We start from the raw sequence: 19084 nt of genomic DNA on the forward strand, positions 1-19084 counted from the left end.
GTGTATGGCCCATGTGAGTATCTTTATGACCCATGTGAGTATGTGTATGACCCATGTGAGTATGTTTATGGCCCATGTGAGTATGTGTATGACCCATGTAAGTATGTTTATGACCCATGTGAGTATGTTTATGACCCATGTGAGTATGTTTATGGCCCATGTGAGTATCTTTATGACCCATGTAAGTATGTTTATGACCCATGTGAGTATGTGTATGGCCCATGTGAGTATCTTTATGACCCATGTGAGTATGTTTATGACCCATGTGAGTATGTTTATGGCCCATGTGAGTATCTTTATGACCCATGTAAGTATGTGTATGACCCATGTGAGTATGTTTATGGCCCATGTGAGTATCTTTATGACCCATGTAAGTATGTTTATGTATTTCGAGTGAGTTCATGATGCATTGTAAGTATGTTCATAATGCATCTCTAAGCGCGATTACAACCCATGTGTTATGTTTTGAGTGACTGGTGTTTTTAACTCATTAGAGAGATGAGCGTCAGGAAGCTAACTTTAACCCTTTCTATTGACCTCCATTTGAACCCAGTTCCCCCTCCCCTCTAACACCATAACAATGTGCATCTCCTCACCGAGCACTTTGACCACGATGGTGTAGCTCTTGGAGCCGCTGCTGTTCTCCAGAGTCAGGATGTACTTCCCGGCGTCGTATCTGTTCACCTCCTCGATCATCAGCCATGTGTCCCACTCCGACGTCTTGATCAGAACCTGCCGGTCCTTCAGGTTGGCGTCCGCCTTGGACCACGTCACTTTGGGCGCCGGGCGGCCCCTCAGAGGGACGTAGACCCTCATGGTGACCCCCGCCCTCAGGACCAGAGCCTTCCTCAGGTCAGCATCCAGCTCCGCCTCAGGGGCGACTGCAGGGGGGGAGGGGTTAATGCAAGGGTCAAACATCTCTCAAAACTCACTTATTCACTGTAGCTTTCAAACTCTGATCAGCACCCCCCCCACACACACACTGCACTGTACATGAATACTGTTTATGTTTTTTGGTTTCTTTGTACTGTTTGAAGCGCTATCAAAATCGAATGCATTATTAATATTATTATTATTATTAAAGAGACAGCTACAGTTTCAGAGGTGGGACAAGTACTCAGATCTGGTACCATTTACCTCTGAACTGTAGTGGAGTAGAACTACACAGTAACATAACATTGACATACTCAAGTAAAGTGCCTCAAAATTGTACTTAAGTACAGTAGTTGAGTAACCGTACTTAGTTACTTCCCACCTCTGTATAGCTTCCAGTGGAGACAGAACACGTATCTGAATATCTAAAACTAACAATGGTGTGAAAACAGTAATGATGTGTAATTACTCAGGATGTCTTTGGGCGTGTGGTTCCCGGGGACCTCGCTGGGCTCGCTGAAGCCGATCTTGTTGACGGCGATGACCCTGAACTGGTACTCCGCGTCGTCCATCAGTCCGGTCACCAGGAAGCGCGTCTCCTGCAGCTTCTTGGGGATGTTGCACTTGTTCCAGTGTTCTCCGTCCACACGCTTACACTCCACCAGGTAGCCGATGATCTCGCAGCCGCCATCGTACGCCGGCTTGGACCAGCTGAGGCTGACGGAGGAGCGGGTCGAGTCCACCACCTTCGGGAAGGCAGGAGGACCAGGGGGGTCTGCAGGAATAAAGGGTCATATTAGGCATTATCCTCATAGTTCATAGGGAAAGAAATTGCACCTTTTAAACGTCAAAGTGGGATTTCAATTGCTTAAAGGTCGCCTATTATACTATTTTTAGGCATATATTATAGGTCTCAGACATATAAAAAACATGTCCCTGAAGGGTTTTGCTCAAAATACCAAACAGATCATGTATTCTAGCCTCATCCCCCTCTCTTTCAGCCTGTTACTAAAGTACTTTAAAAAGAGGAGGGGGAGCTAATGCCTGCTCAAAATTCGTTTTTAGAGATGTGGGTATGGAGGAAAAGAGAGAGGGTTGTGTTAGTCCCCTGATACCGGGGACACGTGTTTATGTATAAAAGACATCAACAAGTGCATTCAGCATGATAGGAGACCTTTATAATGAACATGTCCCTCCCTGTAAATTGTAATCCAAGCACATCAGACCATCTCTCTAAAGCGGTAACTCACAGACGGGGTCTACGGCCAGCGCGGCGTTGGAGGCGTCGCTGGGTTTCCCCGGCCCCGCCTTGTTGAGCGCGATGACCCTGAACTCGTACTCGGACCCTTCGCTCAGCTGCACCGCCTTGATGGAGCGGTCGATGACGGGTCGTCGGTTGACCTTGGCCCAGGCCAGCTCCGTGGCCTCGCGCCTCTCCACCATGTAGCCCAGGATGGAGGCGCGGCCGTCGTTTGCCGGCGCCTTCCAGCTCACCGTCATGGAGTCCTTGGTGATGTTGGTGATGACGGGCGGCTCGCAGGGCCCAGGGACATCTGAGGGAGGAGATATGATCAATAACAGAGGTTAATACTGACCTAGAATTGGGAGGGATGAAACCCTCTGTAATGGTCACACATGCAGAGCACACACAGTGACACGTGTTCTCTACATTTAACCCATCCTAGCACCAGGAGTCTAGCACCAGGACTCTAGCACCAGGAGTCTGGCACCAGGAGTCTGGAACCAGGAGTCTAGTACCAGGAGTCTGGCACCAGGAGTCTAGCACCAGGAGTCTAGCACCAGGAGTCTAGAACCAGGAGTCTAGTACCAGGAGTCTGGCACCAGGAGTCTAGCACCAGGAGTCTAGCACCGGGAGTCTAGTACCAGGAGTATAGTATCAGGAGTCTAGCACCAGGAGTCTAGACCAGGAGTCTAGTATCAGGAGTCTAGCACCAGGAGTCTAGCACCAGGAGTCTAGTATCAGGAGTCTAGCACCAGGAGTCTAGACCAGGAGTCTAGCACCAGGGGTCTAGCACCAGGAGTCTGGCACCAGGGGTCTAGCACCAGGAGTCTGGCACCAGGAGTCTAGTATCAGGAGTCTAGCACCAGGAGTCTAGCACCAGGAGTCTAGTACCAGGAGTCTAGCACCAGGAGTCTAGTACCGGGAGTCTAGTACCAGGAGTCTGGCACCAGGAGTCTAGTACCAGGAGTCTGGCACCAGGAGTCTAGTACAAGGAGTCTAGTACCATGAGTCTAGTACAAGGAATCTAGAACCTTGCTCAAGGGCACCACGGCAGGGCAGGAGGTGAACTGGGACCTCTCCAAGTAGCAGTCCACACTCCATATCTAGGTCTGGTCGGGGACTTATAAACTTCATATATTTATATAAACAACAAATGTATGATTAAATATGCTCAATAAGGTTAATACTGTCAGTTTGACCCGCACTGCACTCACTGATCTGTCCTACCGTTTAAACAATTCTGACTTTTTCTAAAAGAAATACGTTTTTCAATTTTTTTACTTTCCTCAAATTCTGACTTCTTTTTAAAAAAAAATATTACTTTCTCAAATTCAGACTTTTTTCTCAAATGTCTTTTTTGTTGATAAAAGCATCTTCACCATGACGGGGGGAATGACTTCAACCTGAAATACATTCCGACTTTTCTCAAAATGTTGACTTTTCTCAGATTCTGACTTTTTTCTCAATTTTGTTTTTGTTGATAAAAGCACACATGTCTCTGTTCCTGAAGTAGACCCGGTCCTTACCGTAGGGGTTCTTCACCATGACGGGGTCGGTCATGATGACGTCTCCCACCCCGTACTGGTTCTCCGCGCTGACCCTGAACTCGTACTCGTGGCCCTCGATGAGTTTCTCCACCAGAGAGTCCGTGTTGTGTCCGTGGATGTTGGAGCTCACCAGAGCCCAGTTGGCTCTGCTGGTCTCTCTCTTCTCGATGATGTAGTTTGTGATCTCTGATCCTCCGTCAGCGATGGGGGGTTCCCAGCGCAGCTTCACACGGTCACAGAACACCTTGGCGATCTTCACCGAGGCGGGGGGGCCGGGTTTATCTGCAGGGGGGGAGGAGCTTTGTTAATCCTTTTTCTCAAAATGTTGACTTCTTTTTCAAAATTTCAAATATTCAGACTTTTCCTAAAAACAAAAAAAAATTCCCAAACAATCTGACTTTTGTTGTTGTTGAAAAAAGCACACATTTCTCTGTTGCTGAAGTAGACCCGGTGCTCTGACTGTACCGTAGGGATCCTTCACCATGACGGGAGTTATGAATGACCTTAACCTGAAATACATTCTGACTTTTATCAAAATTCTGACTTTTTTCTTAACATTTTTGAATTTTTCTCAAAATGCTGACTTTTCTTAAATTCTAACTTCTATAAACATTTTGACTTTTCAAAAATGTCCAACTGGCGGGGCGGCTGGGTTTATCTGCAGGAGGGGAGGAGCCTCGTTAATCCTGTTAAATCTCTCACATTATTCCCTCTGCTCTCCTCTGGGAGGCGCTACAGGTCAACACTAATACTGTTCAAAGACCCCATCTCTCACATATTCCCTACCACACATCTCCTGTCCTCTAGGAGGCGCTACAGGAAACTCTCAACCCTCAGCCATCTCTTGTCTGAACCCTGAACAACACATTTCAGACTTGATCTGCCCATTAAAGTATTATCCTACCGTATCCTATACCCAGAGGCTGACTTTTCTCTTACTGTTTTGCATTTCCTGGTTACATTACATGACGTGTTACTTGTTAGACGCTTTAATCCAAAGCGACTTACATACTCAGTCCTGTGGGCGATCCCCACAGGAGCAGTTTGGGGTGAAGAGTCTCAAGGACACAACGACATGCTGACTGCAGTGGGGTTTGAACCTGTTTGAACCCTGATCCGAACACCAACGCACTAACCCACTGCGCCACACGCCTCCAATGGTTAGATGCTAACTGCATTTCGTTGTTTTAGTACTAGCAATGACAAGGAGCTCAAATCTGATCTATTCCACATCCTGTAAGAGACCCCTCTGAAGACCTCTTGACTCACCGAGCACCTTGACCTTGATGGTGGCGTACTTGGACCCGCTGGGGTTCTCTGCGTGGATGCTGTAGTCACCGGACTCTTTCCTGGTGACGCAGAACAGGTCCAGCATGTAGTGGTACTTCTTCTGGCTCAGCTTCATGCCCTCCACGTGCACCACAGCGCTGTCCTTCATCCAGGTCACTTTGGGAATTGGTTTGCCGAACACCTCGGCGTCCATGGACACGTTCTCTCCGGCCTTCACCACGATCAGGTTCTTCATATCCAGACCCAGGTCCACGCGGGGGGGGACTGCACCGAGAGGAGGGGGAATGGTTATTTATTAAGTACTCAGACTTTTAACTTAAGCAAAAGTAGCAATAATACATTTAAGATACTCTGTTACAAGTAAAAGTCCTGCAATCAAAATCTTTCCGAAGTCTCATTTTTCAAAATAAAAGCCCCATAGAGTAACTGTACGGGGAGCACAGGAAGAGTCTGTGTTTTCCTGAAGTAAGATGTGAAGCATGAGGCATTTCAATTAAAATAAAAAACATTAAAAAAATCACTTTATCCTTACAGGAAGCGAAGGCCAGGCTTGTTTTTCAAAAATAAAAGCAATTGCATACTTACTAAAAACTTAGGAAGAGATTTTTTTTCAAAATAAAACTCCCCATGTAGTAACTTTATGCTTTAAGGAAGCTTATGACGAGAAAGGGGCCGGTCTTTCCATTAAGGAAAACTGTTAATATGATAATAATAATTTATATAATTGAAAACTGAATGCTCAGAGTTCGTACCGAGCTCTGATCAATCAGGTTCCCGTAAGGGGCCGGTCTTCCCTTTGAGGATAAGTGCTGATGAATGATAGTTGGTAGAGTTCGTACCCTGCTCTGATCAATCAGGTTCCCGTAAGGGGCCGGTCTTCCCTTTGAGGATAAGTGCTGATGAATGATAGTTGGTAGAGTTCGTACCGTGCTCTGCGATGACGGGGATCTTGTCCGACAGCTCGGAGGGCATACTGGTGTTGATGGCGGTCCTGGCGATGACCCTGAACTGGTACTGCTGGCCCTCCTCCAGCCCGCTCACCGTGTAGCTCTCTGATTGGATGTTCATGCAGTTGGCGTTGCAGCGCGTCCACTTCTCCTCCGGCAGCTTCATGTACTCCATGTAGTATCCGATCAGCTTGCTGCCGCCGTCGTTCGTCGGGCGGCTCCACACCAGAGACACCGAGTGCTTCGTCACGTCCATCACCTCAGGTTTACCGGGGGGGTCTGTGTGGGGGGGGGACACTCGGTTAGTTAGTCCGAACAGTGAAGAAAAACTGGCCTTTCAATAGTGTTTTATTTTCTCACTCCTTCCTGGTACTACTCTTTTAAGGAAGTGGTAGAGAACTAAACCAAACAAGTAGTGTCTCAAAGATATGACGTGTTGTTTTACTTTCTTCAAATAAGCGTATTTTTCCCCAGCATTGAAACAACGCCGGTGAATGCTCCTCTGGTTCTCTAACTTGAAAGAAAGATGACGTGTGAGTGTCTCGTACCGATGGCGGTCCTGGCGATGATGATGTCGGTCTGCTTGCAGGGTTTCCCCTGTCCGGCCAAGTTGAGCGCGGCCACCCTGAAGATGTACTCCACGCCCTCCATCAGCCCCGGTGCACGTGTACTGCGTGGCCTTCACCAACGACTCGTTGGCCCTCATCCACAGCAGGCTGTTACGCTCCTTCTTCTCGATGACGAACCCTGTCAGAGGGGAGCCTCCATCGCTGCTGGGGCGCTCCCAGGACAGGATGACGTAGTCCTTGTTGATCCTGTTGATCTGCAGATTCAGGGGCTCGCTGGGGGGGTCTGTAGGGGGGGGGGGGGGTTCACAGTTAGAGCTGTAAAACTGCAGATTTTAAATTCATTCGGACTCACTTCTGAGTTTCAGGACGTACATGCTGACGTCACAGTTTCACAGTTCATAATGCAGACTGGGTTTTAGGACTGATAAGACCTGTAATGCTGACTGGTTATTCCTGCAGTTCCCTACAAAGCTTTATTGTCCCGGACTCACCGAACGGACACTTGGCGATCATCTTCTCGGAGTAGATGGGCGCTGAGACGCCGAACCTGTTCTCTGCGCGGACCCTGAAGCCGTACTCTTTGCCCAGACACAGCTTGGGCACCTTGAAGCTGGTCTTGGTGCAGGAGGAGGTGAGCATGGTCCAGTCTCCCTGGCTCACGTCACACTTCTCCACGATGTAGTTGGTGATGTTGCTGCCTCCGTCCTCCTGGGGCGACCCCCAAAGCAGGGTGCATCCGTCCACATCCACCTCCGTCACCTCCAGGGGGGCCTCGGGGGGCCCGGGGATATCTGCAGGGACAGAGAGAAGCGGTAATGTACGAGTTATGAATTACTTTAACCTGAAATACATTCTGACTTTTTTGCCGATTTTTTTAATCGTCGCCGACTTTTCCTCAAAAGTCAAATGTTTACGTTTTTTAAGAATTTTGATTTTATTTTTTTCTATGTTGAAGTTTCTTAAAGAAAAGACTTTTTCTCATAAATGTTCCTTTTTTCTCAATATTTAGATTTTCAAAACATTCTGACTTTTCCCAAATTACTTTTTTGCATGAATCTGACTTTTTATGAACATTTAGACTTTTTCAAAAATATTGACTTTTTTTCTCAATATTCTCAAAATGTTGAGTTTTAACTTTTTCTCCAAATTCAGATTTTTTTTTCCAAAATTTCTGACTTTTTCAACAATTTCTTTTGACTTTTTATAAAAATAAATTGTCTTTTTATTTAACTTTCTCTCAACATTTCGATTTTTCTTGAAATTCTGTATTTTTTCTTCCAAAATTTCAATTTTTTCTTCCAAAATTTTTTCTTCCAAAATTTCAATTTTTTTCCCATTATTTTTTTCTGGATGTTCTCAAATATACCTCCTTCTTGAAGCAGTCCTGCTTTCCCTTTGAAACAGTGTGTTATTCCTGAATATTCCCATATTAGGACTGGTGTTACTGACCCATGACGGTGACCTTGATGATCTGGTTGACCCTTCCGCTGCTGTTCTCTGCGGACAGGCTGTAGTAGCCGCTGTCCTCCCGCTTCACGTTCTTGGTGATGAGGGTGCAGCTGGTGAGCGTCTTCACCACGGACAGGCGGTCGGAGGTCAGCACGTCCTCGTTGCCCTGCTTCCACTTACAGAAGGGGGGGGGCTTCCCGGCCACGATGGCCTCCAGAACCATCTTAGATCCGGCTCGCACCGACACGATGTCCGGAGTCATCACCTTCGGAGCCACTGCAGGGAGAGGAAGGACAACGGTTACTCAAAGGTCCCTCGAGAAAACTAAATATATGACTGAATATGTTCAATAAGAAGCTTTATTTTCATCAGCATATGAGACAATGAGAGACGAGGGAACAGGAAGTGCTAACATGCTAACTTGGATTAAGTATTAGGACTCACACTGCCGTCAGGGTTTGAGGACTCATATTGCTGACTCATCTCGGGGTCTTTAAGACTCATATTGCTGACTCATCTCGGGGTCTTTAAGACTCATATTGCTGACTCATCTCGGGGTCTTTAAGACTCATATTGCTGACTCATCTCGGGGTCTTTAAGACTCATATTGCTGACTTATCTCGGGGTCTTTAAGACTCATATTGCTGACTCATCTCGGGGTCTTTAAGACTCATATTGCTGACTTATCTCGGGGTCTTTAATACTCATATTGCTGACTCATCTCGGGGTCTTTAAGACTCATATTGCTGACTCATCTCGGGGTCTTTAAGACTCATATTGCTGACTCATCTCGGGGTCTTTAAGACTCATATTGCTGACTCATCTCGGGGTCTTTAAGACTCATATTGCTGACTCATCTCGGGGTCTTTAAGACTCATATTGCTGACTCATCTCGGGGTCTTTCAGACTCATATTGCTGACTCATCTCGGGGTCTTTAAGACTCATATTGCTGACTCATCTCGGGGTCTTTAAGACTCATATTGCTGACTCATCTCGGGGTCTTTAAGACTCATATTGCTGACTCATCTCGGGGTCTTTAAGATTCATATTGCTGACTCATCTCGGGGTCTTTCAGACTCATATTGCTGACTCATCTCGGGGTCTTTAAGACTCATATTGCTGACTCATCTCGGGGTCTTTAAGACTCATATTGCTGACTCATCTCGGGGTCTTTAAGACTCATATTGCTGACTCATCTCGGGGTCTTTAAGACTCATATTGCTGACTCATCTCGGGGTCTTTAAGACTCATATTGCTGACTCATCTCGGGGTCTTTAAGACTCATATTGCTGACTCATCTCGGGGTCTTTAAGACTCATATTGCTGACTCATCTCGGGGTCTTTAAGACTCATATTGCTGACTCATCTCGGGGTCTTTAAGACTCATATTGCTGACTCATCTCGGGGTCTTTCAGACTCATATTGCTGACTCATCTCGGGGTCTTTAAGACTCATATTGCTGACTCATCTCGGGGTCTTTAAGACTCATATTGCTGACTCATCTCGGGGTCTTTAAGACTCATATTGCTGACTCATCTCGGGGTCTTTAAGACTCATATTGCTGACTCATCTCGGGGTCTTTAAGACTCATATTGCTGACTCATCTCGGGGTCTTTAAGACTCATATTGCTGACTCATCTCGGGGTCTTTCAGACTCATATTGCTGACTCATCTCGGGGTCTTTCAGACTCATATTGCTGACTCATCTCGGGGTCTTTAAGACGTATTTCAGGCTTCTGGACTTATGCTGTCTCATACCCAGGTTTCTCTTCAGTCTGAGGTGTGTGCTGTACTCACTGAGCTGCTCTTTGACCTCGAAGATCCCTTCGGCCTCGCGGGCCAGACTGACCCCCACTGAGTTCCTGGCAGCGACCCTGAACTTGTACTTGGTGTTCTCCTTCAGGCCCACCACCACGATGCTCATGTCTTTCACCACGGAGTACGGCGTCCACTTGTCCTCTGCGGCGCCCTCCGCCTGGTAGTCCACCACGTAGCCGTTGATCTTGGCCCCGCCGTCTCTGAGCGGCTTCAGCCAGCCCAGCGTGGCGCTGTTCTTCGTGATGTCCAACACGTCCATCTTCTTCGGGGGGTCTGGCTCACCTGGGGGGAGGGCAGTGCGGAGGTTAGGTAAGATAAAGGAAAGAACACCAAGGGAGAGGAACACAGCAGCTTTTACCTGGGGGCAAACATTTAAATAAACTAGAAAACGTTCACTATATGTACGACGTATAGATATACATATCTACACATTAGTTTAAAGTCTTATCTTTCACAGAAACAATTATGATAATCAAGTCTTATTTTCCTGTACATGTCTCAGAAGGCTTTCTACTCACTGATGGGGTCGACGGCCAGGTAGGATTTGGGCGAGTCCTGCGGGACTCCGATGCCGTACTGGTTGCAGGCGGTGACTCTGAAGTAGTACTCGATGCCGGGCGTCATGTTGGACACCTTGAAGCTGGTCTTCCTCAGGTCCTCGATGCACTTGTTCCACGTCTTCCGGTCCACCTCGCGCTTCTCCACGATGTAGTTCAGGATCGGGCTTCCGCCGTCGTTATCGGGCGGCAGCCATGACAGCTGCGCGCTTGTCTTCGTGATGTTCGTTGCATCCAGGCCGCCAACAGGGCCGGGGGTGTCTGCGAGGGGGGATTGAGATATGATCAGACACATTTTCTTTTAAAGGGAAGTAAAAAAATCTCATTATGTAATAACACCTCTTTTTGTAATATGTTAAACATGTTGTACCTAACAGCCTTTAAAAGTTCCCGCATGTTTTGGACGTTATTATTACATTTGTATATTCCTAAAAATAAGTTCAGATGAAGACGTCCATTTTCCTTGGTGTTTACTAAATGCATATACTATAAAATATTAATATACATAGAACATTGTGGGACAGTTTCCTAAATACAGCAATCAAACTACATATGGGTGCTATAGATAAAGTAACATGTGGTTGTGGATAAATGTGTTGTCATGTTTCTCACCGAGGACTTTGACGCGGACGTACACGGCCTTCTCTCCGGCCGAGTTGGACAGAGTCAGCGAGTATCTCCCAGAATCCTCTCTGGTGCTTTCGGGGATGACGAGGAAGGACATGCTGTCCACCTGGTCCACGTGTCCACGGCGGATCACGTTGTCCACGCCGAGGCGTTTCCACGTGACCTTAGGCGAAGGTCGTCCTCTGACGACGGCGAAGAGCCTGATGGGGCAGCCGGCCCTCACAGACAGACCCTTCCTCAGACTGGCATCCAGGTCGATCTCTGGAGCCTCTGCAGCAGGACACACAGGAGAGAGGTTACCAGGATGTCATAAACAGCCAGGGTTTCCCTTAATGTCTACCCTGAAACATCAAAGCGCTCTCCCTTTGTTTCCCAGTTTCTCAAAATGTTTACGTTTTTTCTAAGAATTTTGATTTGTTGAATTTCTTAAAACTGACTTTTTATTAAAAAAAGACTTTTTCTCATAAATGTTACTTTTTTCTCAATATTTAGATTTTTCTCGAAATTATGTATTTTTTCGAAACGTTCTGACTTTTCCCAAATTACTTTTTTGCATGAATCTGACTTTTTATAAACATTTAGACTTTTTCAAAAATATTGACTTTTTTCTCAATATTCTCAAAATGTTGAGTTTTAACTTTTTCTCCAAATTCAGATTTTTTTTTCAAAATGTCTGACTTTTTCAACAATTTCTTTTGACTTTTTATAAAAAGAAATTGACTTATTTTTTTTAACTTTTTCTCAACATTTAGATTTTTCTTGAAATTCTGTATTTTTTCTTCCAAAATTTCAATTTTTGGAATTTTCACTGAGAATGCCCAAATAAGGCTATCTGCAGAGATCAGCACACAGAGAGGACAACTATGGCCACTTTCTGGTTAAAACTGCAGTTTCTGATGCTGAACATTTCAGAAATGGATTCAGCGTCCTCAATGACCCCAGAAGCAACTCAAAAACTGTCCAAACCGGAGTTAACGGTTAACTATTGTCTGCATATGCTAATGAGTGCTAATTGTGCAAATTACCCAACATGCAGGTTAGCATCCGGCAGTTTCTATGTGCTGGGGACCCTACTATTCATTTAGACAGTTTGGGGTCCTCAACATTTCCCGGTTCACGACAGGACTCTATGAGCAGGGAACAGACTTATCGTATTGAATGCCAGTTCTTACCAATGATCTCCTTGGGGGACACGGACTCCTTAAGGTAGGCGTGGCGTCCCCAGCCCATCTGGTTCTGGGCGGACACCTTGAAGTCGTACTCGAGCTTCTCGTCCAGCTGTCCGATGGTGAACTCTGTGAGCACCAGCGGGCCGTTGGTGTCGATCCTCTTCCAGCCCACCGAGGGGTTCTCGGGGTCCACGTCGGTCTTCAGCCTGAGGTCCAGGCTGTAGTTGATGATGGGAGCACCGCCGTCGTACACTGGTTTGGACCAGGTGAGGGTGATGGAGTTCTTTGTGCTGTCGCCCACCTTCAGGAAAGCAGGGGGACCAGGGGGCTCTGCGGGAACACACAGACACACAGATTTGCATAGCTGTATCTACACTGTAGCTACGATGCATGTGACGATAATGCCTTTGAGTCTTTGATTCATCTAAACAAACCACAGACGTACCCATGGGATCTTTGGCTCCGACGGGTCTGCAGGCCTTGCTGGGTTCTCCCAGGCCCACCTCGTTCTCCGCCTTCACCCTGAACTGGTACTCGTGGTTGGGGATCAGGTTGGTGACCTTCATGCGTCTCTCAGAGATGGGGCTCTTTGGTGCACGGCACCCAGCGGACGGCTCTCTTCTCCTTCCTCTCCAGGATGTAGCCGGTGATGGACTTTCCTCCGTCGTTCTCGGGGGGAGCCCAGACAACGGTCATCTCTTCTTTACTGACCTGGATCACGGAGGTGTGGAGAGTGTGAGTGACAGCAGTACACATAGTTAGCTAGAGTAATGAAAACGCTGTCCGAATAGTTAAAGTTATAGAATAATACTAACTGGCGTCCACCGAATACCGTGGAAGCAGGAACCAGGATAACATGTAGCTAGTTATAGAACACGGTACAGCACAGGAGGTGTTTGCGTACCTTGGTGACGTCGGGGGCTTCTGGGGGCCCAGGTTTGTTGAACTGAGTCTTGACGGTGACAGGCTTGCTCTCCATGGCGGGGCCAGTGCCCATCTTGTTCTCTGCCTTCACTCTGAAGATGTACTCGTTGCCCTCCACCAGACGGATCACGTTGCAGTATGGGGTGACCACCGAGCCGGAGTACGTGGACCAAACCATCCTCCTGGTCTCGCATTTCTCCAGGATATAGCTGTCCACCTCGCAGCCTCCCTCGTCCTCCGGAGGGTCCCACACCACTCTGCACTTGTCGGCCCCGATGCCGGTGACCCTGAGGTTCCTCACTGGGCCCGGGACGTCCAGGACGTTGATGTTAGCGTACGCCGTGAAGGTGCCGGCCACGTTGGTGGCGGTGACGATGAACTTTCCGGTGTCCGTGCGTCTGGACTTGATGAGAAGGAACTTGGAGTAGTCAGGTCCGGTCTCGTAGCTGATTCTGGGGTTGTCCCCGACGGCCTTTTCTTTGATCCATTGGACCTCCGGCGCAGGTTTTCCTCTCAGGCCGGCCTCTATCCTCACAGAATCTCCGACCTTCACCGTCAGAACTCCGGTCAACTTCAGGTCGATGACGGGCTTCAGGATCTCCTCCTTTACCAGAATATCAGCGAGTTTCACCCAAGCACTTTCACCTCCTTCGTTGATGGTCTGCACCCTGAGAGACAGATGATAAGAATGATTAGTAAGTATGTTCACTAGGTAGGTAACAGACTTTTCACAGCCATCCTGCAATCCACAGTAAGTGACCTACCTGAAGGTGTAGGTCTGGTTCTCCTTGCACGTGTCAGCCAGGAAGAAGGTGTCAGTGATGGTGGTGGTGTTGAGCTTCTCCCAGGTCTCAGCATCCTTGGATTTGCACTCCAGGTTGTAGGAAATGTTGGGGCTTCCGCCATCAAAGTCGGGCTTCCTCCATCTCAGATAGACGTAGTTCTTACCGATGTCCGTGGCTCTGAAGTTCTCAGGCTCTCCGGGATTCTCGATAGGGTCGATGGCCAGCAGAGGGGTCTTGGTCTCCGTGGTGGGACCGGCGCCCATCTTGTTCACGGCGCTGACGCGGAACAGGTACTCTTTGCCGTCCATCAGCTTGACCTTGATCTTGCGGTTGGTGCAGAGGGATGTGATCATGGACCACGTGCTGGTGCTGGGCTCCCGGCACTCCACCACGTAGTTGGTGATTTCAGATCCACCGTTGTCTGCGGGCGTCTCCCAGTTCAGCATGCAGGAGTCCTTGGTGGCGTAGGTCACGTGCAGGTTCTGGCAGTGGCTGGGTCTGTCCAGCACGTTGACTGTGATGGTGCAGGAAGCCTCGCCTCCTTCATTGGAAGCCTTTAGGACGTATTTGCCATGGTCTGCTCTCGAGGCCTCCTTGATCTTCAGGTGGACCAGAGGGAAGTTCTGAGTGATGCTGACCCGTTTGCCGTTCTCCAGAACCGCCTCCTCCTTCGACCACAGCACCTCGGCCTCGGGGCGGGCCTTGATGTAGCCCATCATGTTGATGTTGTGTCCGACGCGCACAGTGAGGCGCTCGCGGCAGGAGAGGTCCATCTCGATCTCTGGAGGGATCAGGATGTCCTGAGCGGTGACGGACTTCGGGATCTCTTTGGGCTCGCCATCTCCGATCATGTTGGAGGCGAAGATCCTGAAGTTGTACGTCGCGCCCTCCTCCAGACCCTTCACGGTGTAAGCGGAATGCTTGATGAAGTCGTCCAGGTTCACCTTTTGCCAATCCTCAGTTTCAGCCTTCTTCATCTCCACGGTGTAGCCCATGATGGGGCTGCCTCCGTCCTTGTTGGGTTTGGTCCACACCAGGTAGGCAGTGTCCTTGCTGTAGTCTTTCACTTTGGGGTTGACAGGGGGGCCGGGGGCCGTGATGGGTCTGCAGGGCTTGCAGAGTTCAGAGGTGGGAGAGGGGCTGCTGTAGCCGGCGATATTCTCAGCAAACACTCTGAACTCATACTCGTTGCCTTCAAACAGACCAAGGACTGTGTACTTCATTTCTTTGCAGGGAGTCCTGTTCACACGGATCCACTTCCCTCCCTTGTGTCTGCGCTCGATCAGGTATCCGGATATCTGGCTGCCTCCGTCGGACAGGGGCATGGTCCAGCCCACCGTGACAGAGTCCTCTGCGACATCAGTGGCATGTGGAGTACCTGGCGGGCTGGGAGGAAGGAAGGTGTGCTCGGCCACCGTGGGCTTGCTCTCCAGAGCAGCACCGACGCCCATCTTGTTCTGGGCACAGATGCGCACCACGTACTCCACTCCCTTCTGGAGGCGGATGATGTTGACTTTGGTAGAGAGGCTGCCGGAGCTCACCCCTCCCCAGGTCTCCTTGTTGGACTCCCTCTTCTCCACGATGTAGTTGGTGACAGGACTGCCGCCGTCATCCTTGGGAGGACGCCATTCAATCATCATAGACTCTGGAGTGACCTCCAGGATGTTGACGGGTCCGATGGGAGCGGCGGGAACATCCAGCACCGTGACGCTCAGGGCGGCGGACTTGGTTCCGGCCGGGTTGCTCACGGAGAGCAGGTAGGAGCCGGTGTGGGCCCTGGTGCAGTCGTTGATGCTGAGCACGGTGGAGAAGTTGTCGGTATCGATCTTGACGTTGCCCTCGCTGGTGATCTCCTCTCCCTCCACCATCCACTTGGCCACGGGGACAGGGATTCCTCTCATGATGGCGGGCAGCCTGATGGTGGTGCCGGCCTTCACGATGATGCCTTCAGTGAGCTTAACGTCAACCTCCAGGATGGGAGCAACTGGGGGCAGACAGAGGAGGTTACCCAACATATTAACGCTGCGTATCCCTGGTGACGGGCCTACGGTTTAACAAATAGATGTGAAACAAGGACATGTCTTCGAGCCCCATTACTAAAGGAATACTTCACCCCTAAAATGACCAATTGCGTTTAGGTAACTTAAACCGGGACAAACTAACTGTTGCTCAAGTAAACTGAGGTTTTCGTTAAAGCATGCTCGTTTAGACAGAGTGCTGGACTCACCCAGTTTCTCCTGGCACAGGATGGGCAGGGTGGTGTCCGGTCTGCTGAGTCCGATGGCGTTCTCGGCCCGGACTCTGAAGCGGTAGGTCTTGCCCTCCTCCAGGCCGGTCACGTGGCTCTCTGGGATGCTCACCGTCTTCCACTCGTCCCACTCCCTCTCTCCCTCCTCCTGGTACTCCACCAGGAAGCCGGTGATGTCACTTCCTCCGTTGCGGTCAGGCCAGTTCCAGACCAACCACACCTCTGTCTTGTCCACGTCGTCGTGGTGCAGGTCTTTGGGAGGACCGGGGGGGACTGGAGGGAAAGACATTCAGGTTTAGACAACTACATATGTCAATTATTTTAGTTTTTACTAATTCAAGACAGTGTGAGGATATCTAATTAGCATTTTCCATTTTAGGAGTATGAATCTAAATGTAAAAAACATATATCTTAATAAATACAGATACTCACAGAGCGGGTTCATGGCCTTGACGGCCTTACTGGTCTCCGTGTATTCGCTTCGGCCGTACTGGTTCTCGGCTGCCACGCGGAAGCTGTAGGAGGTCCCCTCCATCAGGTGCTTCAGCATCATGCTGCGCTTCTTGGAGGTGGAGCACAGCGGGACCCACTGGGTGGCCGCCGCGTCCTTCTTCTCCACCACGAAGTTAGTGATGCGGACGCCGCCGTTATCCTCGGGGTCTTTCCAGGACAGGTAGGCCGAGTCGCTGCGCACGTCCGACACGCGGAGGTGTTGGATGGGACCGGGTTTATCTGGAAACACGAGCAGCGGCAGAATCGTGTTAGGCTTCATTCGAGGGACATGTTTACGATGTAGAGAAACGCTTCAAGAGTTTAGGTCTTACATTCAAAGTTTCAACAGCTGGAAGCATGCGAGGTAAATAATTCATTAATGTTTAGGTAAATGCTTCAAGGGTAAAAGTTCTCTCGCTCTCTCGTGTTAAATCTGAAGTGCGTTTCCTCACCGAACACGAGCACGGTGCAGGTGACGGTCTTGGACCCGGCCGTGTTCTCCACGGTCAGCGTGTAGTCGCCGCAGTCTCCACGGTGACAGAACCTCATCTCCAGCTTGGTGCCGGTCTGGTTGGTGTCGATGTCGATGCGGGTCGGCACCTCGCCCTCGTTCTTCTGCCAGGTGACGGAGGGGAAGGGGACGCCCGTAATGGTCGCCATCAGAACGATGTGGGTGCCGGCGAGGGCCTTCACCTCGCGGGTCATCGCGGCGTCCAGGAAGAGCTCTGGGGCCTCTGTGGTGGGGGGGTGGGGGGCAGGGTTAATGTTCATGCACCTCAAGCAAGGACCTGTCCGTTATTTAACAGCTCGGACACACGAAGCATCTTCACGTCCTGAAGGCGCAGTACTTTACTCCACGGTATCTCATTTCAAATATGTTATTTTCTATTAAACTTGTATCCACGCTCAATGATGTGTTTCAGTTGCGGGGAACCAGTCCTCACCCAGTCTGTCCTGCACTTGGATCGGTTCGCTCAGATTGGCGGGGTCTGACTCTCCGGCGGCGTTCACTGCCATCGCCCTGAAGAAGTACCGAACGCCGTCCTCCAGATCGATCACCTTGAAGCGCGTCTCCTGACACGAGTCTGGGGTCTGGTTCACCTGCGGAAGTCAACACAGCATTTACTTTCATTCATTCAACAGAGACCTTTCATTTAACCCTCTTAAGGAGTTTTTCACAATAAAAGCCATACATACATACACACAGGAGTTTTTCACAATAAAAGCCATACATACATACACGCAGGAGTTTTTCACAATAAAAGCCATACATACATACACACAGGAGTTTTTCACAATAAAAGCCATACATACATACATACATACACGCAGGAGTTTTTCACAATAAAAGCCATACACACATACACACAGGAGTTTTTCACAATAAAAGCCATACATACTTACACACTGGAGTTTTTCACAATAAAAGCCATACATACATACACACAGGAGTTTTTCACAATAAAAGCCATACATACACACAGATGTTTTTCACAATAAAAGCCATACATACATACACACAGGAGTTTTTCACAATAAAAGCCATACATACATACACACAGGAGTTTATTTCACAATAAAAGCCATACATACATACAGGAGTTTTTCACAATAAAAGCCATACATACATACACACAGGAGTTTTTCACAATAAAAGCCATACATACATACACACAGGAGTTTTTCACAATAAAAGCCATACATACATACACACAGGAGTTTTTCACAATAAAAGCCATACATACATACAGGAGTTTTTCACAATAAAAGCCATACATACATACACACAGGAGTTTTTCACAATAAAAGCCATACATACATACACACAGGAGTTTTTCACAATAAAAGCCATACATACATACACACAGGAGTTTTTCACAATAAAAGCCATACATACATACACACAGGAGTTTTTCACAATAAAAGCCATACATACATACATACTGGAGTTTTTCACAATAAAAGCGGCCTCACCTTGCTCCACTCGTTGTCGGTGGTCTTCTGGAACTCCAGCAGGTATCCGAGGATCTTCCCGCGGCCGCAGTCTGCGGGGGCTTTCCAGCTCAGAGTGACGGACTCTTTGGTGAAGTCGATGACCTGCAGGTTCTGCGGGGGGCTGGGCTTCACTGCAGGGGGGCAGGGGGAGGGGGGTTAGTGAGTAACCATGATGAAACACCATGCTGCAGCAGGCAGTCGGGCAGGGGGGGCTTACCGATGGGGTTTTTAGCGAACACGGGTTTGGTGGCGGGGCTCGGGTCTCCGGCTCCCACCACGTTCTCGGCGCTGACCCTGAACTCGTACTCGCAGCCCTTCAGCAGCTCCGTCACGCAGTACTCCACCTTGGGGAAGATGCGCTCCGTGTTGCAGCGCACCCACCTGCACGCAGACAGCATATAATAAAATACAAAACTACAAATACAAAAATGGTGCAAGAAGTCTATGTAAATAGAATATATGATGTGTGTGTGTGGGTGTGTGTGTGTGTGTGTGTGTGTGTGTGTGTGTGTGTGTGTGTGTGTGTGTACCTGGTGGCCTTGGTCTCCTT

At 48.8% G+C, this 19084-nt stretch overlaps 1 protein-coding gene across 1 annotated transcript in view; it reads right to left on the minus strand.

Moving 5' to 3' along the window:
* Positions 1-19084, minus strand: part of LOC117442744 (titin-like) — a gene marked incomplete at its 5' end in the record, with an annotated part of 210055 nt that overhangs the window by 56369 nt on the left and 134602 nt on the right. The window contains 25 exon segments of the mRNA XM_071202478.1: positions 597-881; positions 1343-1648; positions 2124-2426; positions 3643-3945; positions 4933-5217; positions 5880-6179; positions 6449-6557; positions 6559-6752; positions 6961-7260; positions 7919-8194; positions 9717-10019; positions 10256-10555; positions 10907-11191; positions 12094-12420; positions 12536-12680; positions 12682-12801; positions 12995-13682; positions 13779-15783; positions 16027-16320; positions 16480-16779; positions 16992-17273; positions 17484-17640; positions 18514-18665; positions 18752-18915; positions 19065-19081. Coding sequence (XP_071058579.1) covers positions 597-881; positions 1343-1648; positions 2124-2426; positions 3643-3945; positions 4933-5217; positions 5880-6179; positions 6449-6557; positions 6559-6752; positions 6961-7260; positions 7919-8194; positions 9717-10019; positions 10256-10555; positions 10907-11191; positions 12094-12420; positions 12536-12680; positions 12682-12801; positions 12995-13682; positions 13779-15783; positions 16027-16320; positions 16480-16779; positions 16992-17273; positions 17484-17640; positions 18514-18665; positions 18752-18915; positions 19065-19081 — 8200 coding nt within the window.

Source organism: Pseudochaenichthys georgianus, unplaced genomic scaffold (genome assembly GCF_902827115.2).
Source record: "Pseudochaenichthys georgianus unplaced genomic scaffold, fPseGeo1.2 scaffold_465_arrow_ctg1, whole genome shotgun sequence".
NCBI classification, from domain to species: Eukaryota; Metazoa; Chordata; class Actinopteri; order Perciformes; family Channichthyidae; genus Pseudochaenichthys; species Pseudochaenichthys georgianus.